The sequence below is a fragment of the Podarcis liolepis genome, assembly GCF_965112155.1.
Source record: "Podarcis liolepis genome assembly, chromosome: 8".
NCBI lineage: Eukaryota > Metazoa > Chordata > Lepidosauria > Squamata > Lacertidae > Podarcis > Podarcis liolepis.
In genome coordinates, this window is record NC_139560.1 from 31,369,301 (window position 1) to 31,385,651 (window position 16,351).

The following is a 16,351-nucleotide window of genomic DNA, read 5'->3' on the forward strand; positions in this document are numbered from 1 at the left end:
GGGGGAGGGGAGCCGCTCTAGGAAAGACGTAAAGGGTATCTCATTAGTATTTCCTGCTTCGGCTGGGGAGACGCTCTGCGCTTTGTAGTCGGCCGTTACCTACAACGCTGAGGAAAGCAAAGGACGGAGGAGCACCATAGAGATGAGGAGAGCGGAAAGGCGCGCGGCGTGGTGGAAGCAAGCTCGGCTGCTCTAGGAATCCCCGAAGGAGAACTCGACGCCCGAAGTGAAATCCGGGTCACCGAACTGCATGGTCTCTTCCCCTCGATCGGCGCGGGAAACGGGGCGGCGGGGTCTCGCGGAGTAGCCCCTCCCTCAGGAAAAGAGAGGTCAGTCCGTGACGGAGGAGGGGGATGGATGGGGGAGGCTGGCAGTCGGTGGGGGGGGAGGGAGGGGAGAGGGGCTGCGTAGCGTCAAGGTGGGGTGGGGGTCCCAAAATGGGGCTTAAGGCGAGCTCAGCGGCATCCTTAATTCTGGGACACAAGAGGCCTGAAGAGGCCTGTTCGTTGGAACTCCCTGCCTATTGACGTCAAGGAGGCTCCACTTCACCGTACGCTTTTTCCAGCTCCTGCTGAAAGCCTTCGTGTTCTCTCAAGCCTAACCCAGATGCTTAGAATCTTGAGGTACTTTTCATCTGTTTTAGTGCTCTGACTGCTGTATGTTTGAAACTGAATTTTGTGGATTTTTGTAAACCGCTTTGAGGTTGGTTCCCTCCCCCGCCCCCTTCACAATCTTAATGAAATAAATAAGGGAGCAAAATCCTTGGAAGTTGGGTTACCTCACTCTACAAACCAGGTTTCTTTGTTATATATAAATATATATAGCCCTGCCTGCTTTGTAAAAAGAGTTATCAGTTGGATTTGTGCCTGCCATGTATCTGCTTGTTTACATTTCTTTGTCCCCTTTTCTCAAGGAACATAGGAAGATGTCATATACAGAGTCAGACGATTGGCCCATCTTGCTCAGTATTGTCTACATGCTGACTGGCAGTGACTCTGCAGGATTTAAGGCAGGGGGTCTCCCCCAACTCTACCTGGAGATGCCGGGGATTGAATTTGGGGCCTTCTGCTTGCAAGTGCAGATGCTCTGCCACTGAGCTGTGGCCCTTCCAGGGTTGTATGGATGATCCTTCTTCCTAACACAACTTTTTATCCTTGCAACATGGATGCAAGTTAGGCTTGACTTGAATGCTAGTTCCTAGGGTTCTGCTTGTGGCCTTCACCAGAGGCATCTTTGTGGGAACATAATGCTGGATTTGTTCTGATTCAGCAAGTGGTTTTTCCTTAAAGTTCCTATGAGAGAATGCCTGATCCAAAGTCACCCAGTAAGCTTCTTCGCAGCTGAGTGATGTTTTGAACCTGGATCCAGCCAATTGTAGTCTGTACCCTACTGACATTCCTATGACGGATTCCTAGGGGGTGGGTGAGGGAGGGACTTAGCTGTGCTACATGTGCCTTTAAAACAACAACTGATGAATAACCACAAACCTCTAATTGAAACTAATTTACAGTTAGTTTCAAAGCCCTGCTCCTACATTTATCATGTCCCTAAAGTAATGATGAGTGAAAACGAATGAAAGACACAGAAATCAGCACCTGCCATCATATACAGTGGTACCTTGGGTTAAGAACTTAATTCGTTCTGGAGGTCCGTTCTTAACCTGAGATACCATTTTAGCTAATGGAGCCTCGCGCCGCCGCCACATCCTGTTCTCATCCTGAAGCAAAGTTATTAACCTGAAATACTATTTCTTGGTTAGTGGAGTCTGTAACCTGAAGCGTCTGTAACCCGAGGTTCCACTGTACAGTGTATCAGCTTTATCCAGCCTGGTGACCTCCAGATGTCGTGGGCTGAAACGCACATCATTCCTGTTCATGCTGGTTGGGAGTCCAACAACATCTGGAGGGCACCAGGGCTGCTGTACTAATAGTGAACATAAATATCTGTTGTGTTGGTCTTTACATAGATGGAACTGCACTGCCCATGCCCTGGAAAGTAGCAGCAGCATTGCAAGGGTCCCAAAGTCTGCAAAAGTAAAACACACACACACACAGACTGGAGTGACCGCAAATCAGCCCTCTGAACACTGAGTATGCCCAAGTAATTGGCGGAGGGTAGGAATGGAATGGGGCATACCAGAAGAATGCAGGATAGCAGCCAACCAGTCATGAGAAAAAGCATTCCCTGCCCCAACATTTAATTGCACTTCCCGCTTGTTGCCTGTATTTGAAGTTGAACAGCTGTTCAAGATGCAAGAGTCCAGTGGAGTGCCATTGAGAAATCCATGCCATTGATCCTTTCCTGTGAACATTGTTTTCAGATGCTTTGCTTCCTCCTTCACACATTAAAGAATGAGAAAAAAACCCTTAGGTAACCTTGCTGAGATGTCTTCCTTGCATACCCCTAGTATTCCAGAGTTGGCATATTGCAAATCCCAAATTATTCTGCATTCAATGATTCATACTCAAATCATTTGTGAAGAGATGTGTTAATTTGAACAAGTCTGGCATGTTGTGTTTAGTTACCTAAAGAATATCTCTTAAGACAAACGTGTTTTTAACAGTTATGTAATTACACTAAGAATGGAAAATTGCACATCTATACAAGTCAGTATCTAGGTTTTAGGTACCAGACTGTAGAGAATTACAATGCCCTACATACAAACACACTCACACTCCTTTCTTTCACAGGTGGCACCAAAATAGACACAGAATCACAGTTACCTCATAGCAAAGTCTTGTGTGTGTGAATTCTCCTTACAGGCCCACTTCAGGTTTGGGAGTGCCTTAGCAAATATTCTACAAGTAGGTTGAACAATGGTGTGGTCATCTGAGGAACTTCTTTCACGACCCACTTCCTTCCAGCAAATGAATCCGGATTTGGGAGGAAGAGAATAAGTGTGTGTATATCTATGCATGTATTCATTAGTCCTGTGGAAAAGCTGTCAAATAGACTTGTCACTGAAATTTGCCTAAAGCAAAATCAAAGTGAATCTGGAGGATCTTGTTCAGGAGAGTTAGAGGAATTTTGAAACGATTAATTAAATTTTTCAGGTGGGATTCCATTTTTTTTCTTTCTTTTTAATAACATGCGAGCAGCAGTCCCACCAGGAGCAAGATTGCCTTTGCTGACCTTATTTCCTTCAATGACCTTATTCAAAATCTGAATTTACTATGCATGCTGCACAGCTCAGCTAACACGAAGAAAAACAAGGTGGTGAATACTACCACTCAAGGTTTTGAAGGCAGTGTTAAAACCGTTGGCACAGGAGTGGAAACAATTACGAAGATGTGCTCTAAAAAAAAAATCTTGACGGTACCCAAAGAGTCAATTTTCATATCGTATGTGTGTATGTTACACACACATGTCATGTATTCCTTGGAAGGAATATCTCAGACTTCTTAAATGTGGTAACATATGCGAGAAAGGAAATATCAGTTTGAAATCACATATTCAAAGCATGCACAGTGCACAGACTTGATCCAAGCAAAATTGCTATAAGGAAATTAATGCTACATTAGCAGGCACATTTTAATTTCCTTTCAAAGCCCATGGTACCTCCCTTAAATTATTTCCTTAAGATAAAGATTTGAGTGAGCTAAAAAGTGCACCGTATAAGCCCCCTTCTAAGCCTTGCTATCTTTATTAAAAAGTGGGCTGGGGTGGGGGGAGAAGCACATCATTCTTATCATTTTGTCATTGATGGAAATTGACTCATTTTGTGCAAATCTAAGCATGCATAATTTTATTTTTTTTAAGATGGTGGTTAAGCAATTTATATTATTTGTTGCTGTGATCAGTTACTTTCCAAGATGATTTTCATTTGGATTGCTTAGGAATATAGGATTGTTTGTTTATATGGGAAACAGAATTTTAGAGTGTTAAGTTTTCAGAGGCAGTAAATTTCATGGGAGTTGCAGGTCTGCTGATATTGACGTGGAATTCACTGTCAGCAGGAGCTCTCCCATTAACTTAAATGGTGAAGAAAGGGATGGGGGATTATATAGCGTTCTCCATCACTGAAGTCTCAATATGCACATAACTCGATGTGCACACTGAGGCCCCCAGATTGGGGCAAATATGTTTAATGAATGCTCATTCCTTCTGCATTTACCATTTAGCTTTGTGCAGACAAATTCCTATGTGGGGGATATCAGACTTCAGAATTTCGTGAGATTACTAATAGAAGGAACCAGGAACATCAGGTTACTGTCTTCTACAAGAGTGCGATTTTACCATTGATGCTAACTAGAATATAACATAGAATGCTATTTTTTAATATGTAAAAAATCCTTTGTTCTTGAGCTTGGTGAGATCTGGGTGGATTTTCACAGCAGAAGACTCAGATTTAACTTTTGGTGCACTAGGTTCTGAACTTCTTTGGAAGTTTATTGAGACATTTATCAGTGATAATTCAGGACTTCCTGAGATAGAAATGCTGTAGATATCTAAAGCTACTTCAGCATCCTGTTAATGCATGTTCAGAAGTCTTCATATTGAATACCATAATAATTCATTCAAGAACTTCTGTATATAACATGGTGGAAGTCCTTTCAAATATCCCTCTGTTCTAAGTTATGATCACTTCTCTTCTGTTGTAAATTAAGAAAAACACTTTGTCCCCCATATTTTGTTTTAAATAGTTTACCGTGTGGATCAATTTAAATAATTCGGTTTTAAAAAATCATATATTTTCTGTGCAAGAGCTACTGCAAGTTACAGCGTATTGGATTGCAACTAAATAAAGCTTGTGTACTAACCTTGCAACATAATATAAAATAATTGGTAATGCAGACCCACGTGCCTTTGCATCACATAATTATATCTGCCTTGCACACTGAGCAAAATCATATACTTGGAGACAAGGCCACAATCCATTTTAGAGTTGGCTCAGCAGAGCTTGTAGCTCAGCATCTAGAACTGAAATTTCAGAGGCCAGGCTTCCAATTAGTGGGCAAAACAGTGTTTTTCTATGAGATAAAAAGTAAATGTCTTTGCTGTTTGGTTGATAGTCATAAATATTTATGATTATCACAAAGTATGAACACAGTGCATGATTTATTGTATCATGTTCTTAATGCTCGACTATTGAAGTCAAAACATTTTCCCTATTTTTTCTTTTATGTAAAAAACCCCACAGGATTTAGTGTAGTATGTTTGAAAACAGGTCTGACCTGAGATTTGAAAAAGAATCAAGTTATGAATGTTTGTATTCAACACAATTTAATAAATATTATGTAATGTAACTATTTTTTTATCCACCCCAATAATCTCTTATTGATAGCAAACTAAGCAGGAAGCAGAAAACTGCCCCATCTTACTGCCAAGAGACAGTGAGATGGAAATTATGAGAATACTGAGAAAAATGTGAAATAAATTAAACAGTACTTCATTGGCATGTTTAGGAATTTAAAAAACAAAACAACCAACCACAGTCAGTATTATACTGTCATATCACACTAATTACATTTGGCAATAAGAAGAAAGCAGTTATCTGAAAAGTGAATTCCAACTACCCTTAGGAGACTCATTCCAAAACACAAGACGAAAATTTGGTCTCACAGATACGTTATTAAACCTCCTTAAAACAAAACGAATATGACCATTTGATACAGCTGAGCCAAAAGCAGTGCTTTGTTTAGAATCATTCAGTCTGGACTATGTGATTTCAAATGCCCGCGTAAAACCTAGTTTCAGTGGTGGATGCTTTAAACAATGGTCAGGCCAGCCTTGCCTTTGTTCTGAAACGAGAACTACAGCAGATCAGTGCTGGGGATAAGAAGTGCAACCTTCTTTAGCTTTAGCTTTAGCCCAGGTGCCACTGTGTGTTCTTACCGCCTTCTGTGTCTGCCGCTCTGTGTCCTGCCACTACTGACTCCACCTTCCTGTTAGCAGCCGTCCCGCAAATGGAGAGCTGCACTTTCAGGAGGGCTGAATGTGTCTTAAAAGTACATGGAAAGCAGAGGTTTAGTCTGTGTGTTTGTGTATCACGGTACAAAGACCACCGACTAAAACATAAGAATGTACTTATAATTGATTTTTTAAAAAACCAACACGGGAGGTTTCAGTGACCAAGAATGTCAAATGGTTACTTGTATCATACACACCCATAAATTACAATGATATATACAGTGGAACCTCAGTTTTTGAGAATCTCAGAAGTCGGAACATTTCGGCTTTCAAGTGCCAAAAACCCAGAAGTAACCTCCAGTTTTCAAACGATTTTCGGAAGCTGAACGTGCCATGCGGCTTCCTTTTTGAGTTTCCATATGGTATTGAGGCTTCCATATTGAGTTTTTGAACGTTTCAGAAGTCAAACAGTCTTCTGGAATGGATTATGTTCAAAATTCGAGGTTCCACTGTGTGTGTGTGTGTGTGTGTGTGTGTGTACAGGAAAGAGTTTTCCATTTCTGTTTAGATCAGGGGTCAGCAACGTGCAGCCCACGAACCACCCCTGAACCAAGCCACCCACTTGGTGACTTCCCCACATGCTGCGATAAAGCAGCACGGCACGGGGACTCACCAAGTGGTGCCAGAAATTGCATCTGTGCATGCGCAGATACTGGGAATCATGTCTGCACATGTCCAGATGCCGAAAATCACTTCTGCGCAGGTGGGATTTTCGGCGTCTAGGCTTGCGCAGAAGCAATTTCTGGCGCCGCGGACATGCTATCCGGCGTCTCGCTATGCCAGTCTGGCGCCCGGATGATCTCCGTGGGAGTGATCCGGCCCATGGCCGGTAAACCTTGCCGACCCCTGGTTTAGATCAACTATCTTTCTATTAGTAATGTAATACCCTTATTAGGACTGAACCGCCTTTTATGTTTCCCAGAGCGGTGCACCCGGCTAGATGTTAAACAGAAGCGGGGTTGAAGAGATGAAGATTGTTGGTAAAAGGCAGAACAGACACCCAACTGTCTTACAGTTACCTATTTCAAAAAAATTATTTGCCTTAAGTAAGTTTGTGCCCAGTAGAGAGGATTTGAGTTGATATACCAAAGCTACCAGTTCTTCTTGGGGCAACAGGATGGTGTGGGGTAAGGCGGGAAAGGACATTTAGCCAGAATAAAAGTTATGTAAAACTCAAGATCAGGGGTAAGCAACCTAAGGCCTGGGGGCTGGATGCAGCCCAATCACCTTCTAAATCCGGCCCACAGATGGCCCGGGAATCAGCGTGTTTTTACATGAGTAGAATGTGTGCTTTTATTTAAAATGCATCTCTGAGTTATTTGTGGGGCATAGTCCAGCCTACCACATGGTCTGAGGGACGGTGGACCGGCCCACGGCTGAAAAAGGTTGCTGACCCCTGCTCAGGATCTTACTACTTGAGTTGTTGGTCTTACAGGTATCAATGCTACTGCCATTGGGCAAAATCATAGTAACAGTACTAGTAGCAGCGATAATAGCTTCTGAAATGAAATGTGTTACAAATCCAGTATTTTTGCCAAACTACCATTTCCGGCCTAAGCATTATTGTGGACGTAGCCATCAATGATGTCTAGCATAGTAAGATACTTCTTGCATGATACAGAAAGTTGATTATCCCCAGGCAACATAATGCATTTTCATGAAAAATTAAAAGGGGTATTATCAGTCCAGTCCTCTTTATCAAGGTAGCTAAAATTCACAAACCTAGATATTTCCCTTCTATTTCCCATAGTTATTTATCCTTTTTACAATATCCAGTAAAGAACCGTAAATTAAATGACTAAAATTCTAAGTAAAAGATTATGTGATTTAAGAAAATGAATATAGTCATGGAAATCATGTGATTTCTCCTTCTAGTCTTTTCCCCAAATTTTGATGCAATATGTTCTGAAGTCCTCTTTTCCACATGTAAAATAGAGATAATTCTTCAATGCCTCACAGGAATACCATGAAAATAATCAGTTAACATTTTCAGGGATTCAAACATGGAAAGTTATATAAACATTATGTATTATTAGCTATGCAGAATGGTTAGAGAACCTAAGTCTCTATTATTCTTTCAAACGATAGTAGGCACTTAATTGAAGAATATAGAAATTTAAAATGTAATATGAAATTAATCTTTTCTAAGGTTATTTAAGCTAATGGCATAGTAATGGCAAACTAATTTTACAGTGATTAAGAGATAATATACTCTGGGCTTCTAGTGAGGCTTTTGTTGAGGTAACGTACCTATCTTTGATGAGACTGAAGATAGAAAAATACATTGTACAGTATGCATCTCTAAGGAGATTCTCTATTGTGGTTTGGGTTGGAAACCCGTAGAGTGGAGGCAGCCTACAGACAGCCAATGTGGTCCCTTTTAAACAAAGAACAATAGTTTGTCTTGCACACTGTAGCTTTGCTAGAAGTCTTCTTACTTGGCAGCTGAATTCTCATGCAACTGTATTCCTCAATACTCCTCAGGCTCCTTGGCATGGACTCAATAAAAATGATTTTGAGAAGTCTTTTAATAGCACACACAGTAGGAATTACTCTAAGAAATAGTCTATCTTTATTACATTGACATCTCTCTTCCATGATGGAACTTGCAGCACACAGGGTTCCCAGGTAATCTGATGTCCAGCCGCTGACCAGAATTTAACCTGCTGCTTCTGCAGGGGTGTTGCATTGTATACCTTCAGGCCATGTTCAAGGTCAAGGCCAACCTGGTAGGCTCTAGATGTTGTTGGGCTATAACTCTCATCAGCTGCAGCCAGCACATTGTGAGAGTTATAGTCCAACAACATATGGGGAGCACTAGGTTGGTAAAGGGTCTTATAGCCAGAAACTGGGTCTTGGATGAAAACCAGTGCTTATTTTTCTGGCGGTACCCAATGATCCTTAATACCAGCACTTTCTTTTTCCTGGAGATGCTTGGCCGCATGAGGAGACATGGCATGGGCAGTGCCACTCCAGGGCCCGGCTGCCACCGCCCTCCGGGAGCTGTTCCTGGGCCCGATAACAGCTGCTGCTTCCTGTCAGCAGCAGCGTGGCTTGCCAGAGCGAATGAGTCCCGCTCCCTGTGGAGCGCAAGAGCAGGCAGCACAGTGTGATGTGCTTCCCCAGCAACGCACTGCACTCTGCTGTTGGCCATGTGCGGCTTGGTCGCCTCACTGGCAGCATTCATGATGGCCGTGGCAGGGTGGGCGCAGGAGCTGCCGGAGCCGCCAAAGTCACCGGAGCCAGTGTGGCAAGAGTCCCAGGTAATATGAGAATGGGAGGGAGGGAGGCCATTTGGATTTAAGGGACCCTAAGGGTCATCTAGTCCAATTCCTGCAGTGTGGCCGGGGAAGTTGGTGCCATGGCCAGCGCCAAAACAAGCCCTCTTTGTGGGACCCCTCCATTGTCTTTCCAAGTTCTGCTTCTGGAATTCCTCTAACGCCAGCCTCTCTTTCTTTTTCAGACCTATGCTCAGTATAGCCGCTTTGCAGAAGGCATGATGAGGCAGTTGTACATGTGATCCAAGTTAAATCAGTGCAATCATTTTTCATAATGAGTACATTAAGTAGTTACTTTGTTCCACTAAGTCAAAAAAGGAAGGCTGAAGAAGCAGCAGAAATTGTTGAATCAACTTCTGATCCTTTCAAACATCGCAAAACTAACACCGAAGATACATGTGGTCAAGAGGATGGAAGTTCAGGCAAAGATTGGCCCGAATGTTGGACACTATTGCAGAAAAATGACTTCTGTCAGAGAAATGAGTGGCTCTTTGTCAACAATAAAAGGTTGGGCTGCAAAGTGTGCCGAGATATCGGAAGTCTTCCTGTTGAAAAACGGATGGGAGTGAAAATTTCAGTAGAGTGGGCCAATTGCAAAATTAGTCATTTTGGAGAGTCTCGAAAACAACAGTTAATGTCTTTAAGAAAAAAGATTTTCGAACACAAGGAAAGTGGCGCTCACAAAGCAGCTGAAAGGATAAAATCTGAGTCTAAAAATGAAAAGTTAGATAAAGTCATCTTAAACACAACAAAAGTGTTTCGAACCGCTTACAAAGTTGCAAAGAAAAATCAAGCATTTAACAACTTTGAGGATGAAATAAATTTACAGGAACTTAATGGCCTAGACATGGGATATACCTTTCACTCTACAAATGCCTGCATTAATATTTTAAACCATATTGCAGATGAAATGAGAAAAACATTAATAAGCAACATAGTGAACTCTAAGAACAAAATGTCCTTAATTATTGATGAATCAACAACAGTGAATAACAGAATAACTTTGATTGTTAGTATTCGCGTAGTTCTTCCCAAACATTCTGCTCCAGTAAGTCTTTTCTTAGATTTGATTGAGTTACAAGATACAACAGCAAGAGGAATTTTAAGCTCATTAATCAGTCATCTTGAGTCCCTAGGAATCTCAGAAGATTATTTAAAGGAGTATTTATTGTCTGTCACTTGTGATGGTGGTGCAGTGTTGTTTGGCGCACGTGGTGGTGTAAAAAGGTTAATAAAAGAAAAATTTCCGAGTGTTATCTTCTGGCGTTGTGCTAACCATCGTCTGGAATTGTCTGTCAGTGACACAGTGAACAAAGTGGTTGGAGTTAATCACTTTAAGAATTTTATGGACAAACTCTATGTGACTTACCACGCTTCACCCGAGAATGCTAGGGAATTGGAGGAATGTGCAGCAACTCTAGAACTTCAGCTTCTGAAAATTGGAAGGATTTTAAGCACCCGCTGGGTTGCTTCTAGCTTTTGCACAGTTTTCGCAGTTTGGCAAGATTATGAAGCACTGGTTTATCACTTTCAGGAGGCAAAAGAAGACAGGAGAAGAAGCAAAACAGATCGCTGTCTTTATGAGGGTCTTTTACGGACAATAACATCATGTGAATTTGTTCTCGATTTGGGTCTTATGTGTGATGCTCTCCAAGTTCTCAGTGAACTAAACTTGGATTTACAAGAGCAAAATATTGATTTGTTTACAGCAGACAGGAAGATAAAGAACACAGTTCAACTTTTTGAAGAACGAATTGAAAATCCTGGTCCATACTATAATGTTGCTCTTGAGAGTCAGAAGACTATGAAGTTCAAAGGGAGTGAGCTCCACAAAAATGAAAAACTTACCCCTACAATAAGTTCATCTGCTTTCTATGAAAGTCTGAAAGAAACTGTTAGAAAGTGTATACTTGAAGGAGATGATGCTGATTTGCCTGAATGTGCCAAGGTTTTAGATTCCAAATATTGGCCAGAAAATCCTGGAAAGCAATTAACCTTTGGTGAAACTGAAATTAGAAAACTAGCACAAAAGTTTTGCTTAAATGAAAATGAAACAATTCTTGGCTTTCATGAATATCTTGAAGAAAATGAAGTCCCGGACAAATTACTTCCTCTAATGCACGCTTTAAGCACAATTGCAATATCTTCGACTGAATGTGAAAGAGGATTATCTCAGATGAATCTTACAGTAACTTCATCAAGATCATCTCTGGTTATTCGGACAGTTTCTTCTCTGATGTTCATCAGGATGGTAGGACCACCTCTTACTCAATTCAATCCTACCAAATATGTTGAATCATGGCTGCTACAAGGACATCATAATGCAGTTGATACAAAAAGCAGGAAGCGATCTAGAGAAGATGAAGGTACATCGGAGGATGTATCAAAAGTGTGGCACTTACTCTAACAACTTCATGGTGAGTACCGGCATCGTTTTTTCTCCAAAAAAGAAATGAAAAAAAAGCACTGATGAAAACCATCAGTGCAAGTGATTTTCTGTGCCTGCTTTTGTTCTAGTTTGGTGACATGATTTAGTTCAATTTCATCACCTGTAACAATTCATACATTTTACAACTTATTCCACAAAATGCACTTCTGCTGGAAAATCGACACTTCAGATTTCCTCTCCCTCTTTTCATTTAAGTCCTGTTTGCCTTTCTGTCATCAGAAACAGTAGCAATGTTCATTACAGAGGTGGGTCCTGCTTGGAAATGTTTTAGAGTTATGCTCCATATACTAAATTTATGATAACCTGTTTTTTTTTTAAAAAAAAAAAGCTTTCAAAATGAAGTCTTCAGCTAATGCCAGCAGAGGTGACACAGGAATAGGTCATGATGGAAACCAGGGATGTGAAACCTGTGGACCTCCCGAGTTGGTGTACTCCGATTTCTGAGTCGTAGCCAGCTTGGCTGAACTCTTCCAGCATTTGGAGGGCCAGAGGTTCTCTGTCCCTGTGTAACTGTGCTCCTTAGGAAGAAAGGAAGCTAGCTTATTGTCAGATCCGTGGTCCGTCTAACTTACCATTGCCTACACTGACTGGCAGCAGCTGTCCAGGGTTTTAGACAGGGAACATTCCCAGCGCTACCTGGAGATGTTGGGGAATTGAAGCTGTGGCCTTCTGCATGCAAAGCAGATGCTCTTATCACTACAGCCCTTTCCCTTACCCCTCCAAGCACTACCCAGACCCCACAAAATGTTTGAGCAAGACAATGTAGCCCACAAGAGATGTGGTATTGATTGGCAGCTGGAGATGCATTTTACACTGTGATGAGTGCCTAACAGATTATCAGCATGCCTCACTGATGTAAATGGCCTTGGGAACTAAGGCACTTGGATAATAAGACGTTTGAATCAATTGGAATATTACTTACTGAGAGGTTCACTAATAAGCTGCTGCATTCACAGCCAACACAATTAAGGGATTTCAGTAGTCAAACTTCTTACAATAGGAGTTTTAGCCCATTAGTTTCCTTTTCTGCCTAAGCTTTGGATCCTGAAGATATGCAAGGCCAGCATATATTAAGCAACAGAATGTGTGTGACCTTCCATTATGAAAATGCTGTTTGTTTTCTGCTAATTATGCTTAAAAAATGAGATAGAGTGGGAGTGAGATGGCAGTGACATTGGATTGGCATAAATTAGTTTATTACAGTAGAATAGTGGGCGAAGGGGGGAATGACACCCTAGAGATTACTTGAACTCATACATTTCTGCTGCCAAAGTTTACAGGCCTGTAAATTTAAATGTAGAATTTTTGTAGGCAGAATGCATTGACAAATATGCCTAATGGTAATACATCTAGTTCTGAGCCTCAGAACAGGTCAATAATAATGCTTATATTGATAGCAGCAATGTAGGAGATGTTATTTGGTATTAAAGCTAAAATCCATGTTATCCCCTTAATCATAATTACATTAATATTGACAAGCCCTTGACAATACCCACTTTACTATTGATAGATTTCTGTCAATAATGCATTTCTAAATAAAATATATTCATTCATAATTTGTACAATACTCAGTAAGCAATGCTAAAGTATATCAGGAGAAATACCTATTTTATTGGTGATATACAGCAAATTGTTTTCTTACAGTGCATGTTTTGCAAGAGGGATTCCTGAATTTAGTTAAATAAAAATGAGCAATATATTACATTATTTAAAAGAGCTGTTGGACAAATATAAAAACATGGCATGCGGTTTACTTTTGGAAAGGAAAGCAGTGTGGCATTACAAGGAAAAGCTGGTCAGAAACATCTCAAATATATTTAAAACCTGGACCACGTCATCTTTAAAATATTATTTTAAAGTATATATACTGATATTTGGCAACATTTCTCCCCCCTCAAGAATTCTTTTTCGCTTTGCTTGATCACACTCTTCACAGAGCATTGCTATTGATAATATTCTTAAAGGTTTCCATTTGGAGCCTTATAGTTATCAGTGATTTGACTAAGATGGTGGAAAGGAGTTTCTAGAGGCGTTGTACTTTCATAGAATATCTCTCAGCTTCATAGGGCATAATATAATTAAAATTGGTGTGGTGCTGTTTGTAAGAGTGTGAGTTGTGGGTCAGGAAGTTGCTGATTCAAATCTCATCTCTGCCACAAACTCTCTGGAACTAGCTGACCTTAAGCAAGCCTCTCTATTATCTTAGCCTCAAGCCCATGGCAGTGGAGGAGATATACTGACTGTATCTAACTTTTCGCTATCTCCTCTTTAAGCCCTGAGATGTTCTAGGACAATGAGTTTCTAAACTTGCTTCACCCAGGAATGTACATTCCTGCCAAGGAATGTATTACAGGGCAGATTTGGGGGGAGGTTCCAAGTCTTACGCTCCGTTCTTTGGCGTGCCAGCCAATTTGTTTATCTTATTTAAAGCATGTTTATGCCACTTTTCATCCAAAAAGCTTCCAAGACAGTTAAAAAAATATACAATTACATAAATGTTGTGGGGTTTTTTTTAAGGCCACTAAAACTCTTCAGCTTGTTAAAAGGTCTAGTGATGGTTGACCAACTGATTTTAAGCAAAATTTGTCTATCGTGACTGATCTTGTCTGGGAGGATGCCTGGAACATAGACAACCCGCTTTCTAGAAGCATTTTGAACAGAATTCAGTACGGTAGGCCTGCAACATAGGTGGGGCTTATATTCTAGGGATCGCACCTAAAGCCAACATTGTGTATACAGTGGAACCTCTACTCACAACCACAATCCATTCCAGAGGACCATTCTTATGGTGAAACGGGTCGCTGGGAGAAGCGCCATTGTGCGCAGGCACGGGCAGCGATTGCCCGCTTTTGCGCATGCGCGAACAGCGATTGCCGTTTCTGCGCAGGCGCAAACGGCAATCGCCACTCCTGCACAGGCGCAAACCCGCCTGTTACTTCCGGGTTTGCTGTGTTTGCAACTTGGAACGTCTGCGAGTGAAGGCAGTTGTAAGTAGAGGTTCTACTGTAGTCACAACCCATTGGGTTCAATGGCAGGTAGGATTGCCACAATTGTGTATCCTGGAACTCCACCCCTTCTTTTAAGAAAATTGCCATGCGCATGAAGATGAATGTACACAAGTTGTGGGCTTATTGTATATAGTCTCTGTATACTTCACAGTAGCAACTCACTTAAAGATTACATAAATAATTTTGATAAACAGAACCAGGGAGGTATGTCTGCATAGACAAAATGTTTCCGTCATGCCTCCTCTAGGAAATCATAGAATTGAGTTATGAGTCGCTCGTTTTCTCTGGTCACATTCCCCTTTTACTATATTTCCCCTCCCTCTTTAAAACCTATTTTATTGCATAATCTTTATTTTGAGAGGTTGCACAGAATCTCCATTGTATTATGGAAAACTAGCCACACCTAGAGAACTATAGCCTATTTATAGCAAAAGCAATTGTATAACAATAAGGCATGTTAGTGTTAGAAATGATATGCAATGTGTTGTTTGAGTTAGGGATATAGATACGTTATAACTTTCACATCTGTATACCGTTTTTAATAATCCTTGTCACATATATTGGCGGCCATTGTGTCATGGGTGTCCACAGAAATAAATGTGGAGGCGCAAGGTCTATGACTTGTAACTACAAATTGTTGAATGGAATATTATCAATCTTCATATGACTGAACCCCACACATCATTATATGGTGCTGAAGAGAAGCAACAAGAAACCGTGGTGGTGTACTGTATTGTTTGGGATTACACATTTCAAAACTAACTGCTAACAAATTGCTTTATTTGTCCATTTAACAATAACAGAGTTAAGGCAGGAGAAAGACACACAGCTTCAAATTTTCCATTGAACAACAATACTGTAGGATTCTAAACCAAATTAAAAACCCCTAAGGCTGAATTTCACACCTTTTACACAGAACCTGCCTTGGCTGTAGTGAACAACAGACATAAGGTCTGAAACTAGTCAGAATTTATTTATTTATTTATTGTTAATGCTTGCCTGTCCATAACATAAAGGAAAATATAATACAAAGTGGATCATCGTTCAAACAAAAACTGGAGCCTCTGAGAGTCTTGGCCAAAACAATCAATCATTTCTTTTATAAATTTCTCCTTGGGATAGGTCTTCAACTTTTCTCCATGGTCACTCCACAAACACAAGCCAGACGATCGATCTTCACTCATTGTCGTACATCGCCATTTCTTCACCCTGCACAGAGTGCTAAAGGATCAGTCATAACTGCATGTTATAACTGGAAGGGAAAGTGCTGTATGGATGGCCATTAAAATAGCAAGGAATGGTTCAGTATGGTTCAGTAGTTTAAAGACTCATGTTGCATATTTCACACAATGATTCATCCCCGACAGTTTCAGTTTGTAAAGATCCTGAAGGAAACTGACATGAGTTTTAAAGTATTCCCCCCCCCCAATGCTGTACACCTGTGATAATAGTCGTTTTAGCAAACTCTATGCAGGTTAGTTCACTGTTATTGGTGAAGCTCATCATGATGGGTTATGCAGTGCAACCTAGTGACAGAAAAGTGTCCCAATATCTCAGGTAATAAGCTCATCCAGGTAGGGAATATTGATGGACCAACGGTAGAACTCTTCTGTGGATTGGTTGGGTTGTTCGGCACAGTTTTGCTGTTGTGTTGCTTCTCTAGGTGTTTTAAGTTCTACATCAACCTCATCTGCAAGTTTCTTGCA

General features: G+C 41.0%; 1 protein-coding gene across 1 annotated transcript in view; it reads left to right on the top strand.

The window, feature by feature from the left end:
- Positions 1-16,351, top strand: part of KIAA1586 — an 18,973-nt gene continuing 2,622 nt past the window's right edge. The window contains exons 1-2 of the mRNA XM_083518124.1: positions 1-329; positions 9,374-11,605. Of these exons, the coding sequence (XP_083374250.1) occupies positions 9,463-11,595 (2,133 nt within the window). The 5' untranslated portion in view covers positions 1-329; positions 9,374-9,462 and the 3' untranslated portion in view covers positions 11,596-11,605. The remainder of the gene's footprint in view (positions 330-9,373; positions 11,606-16,351) is intronic.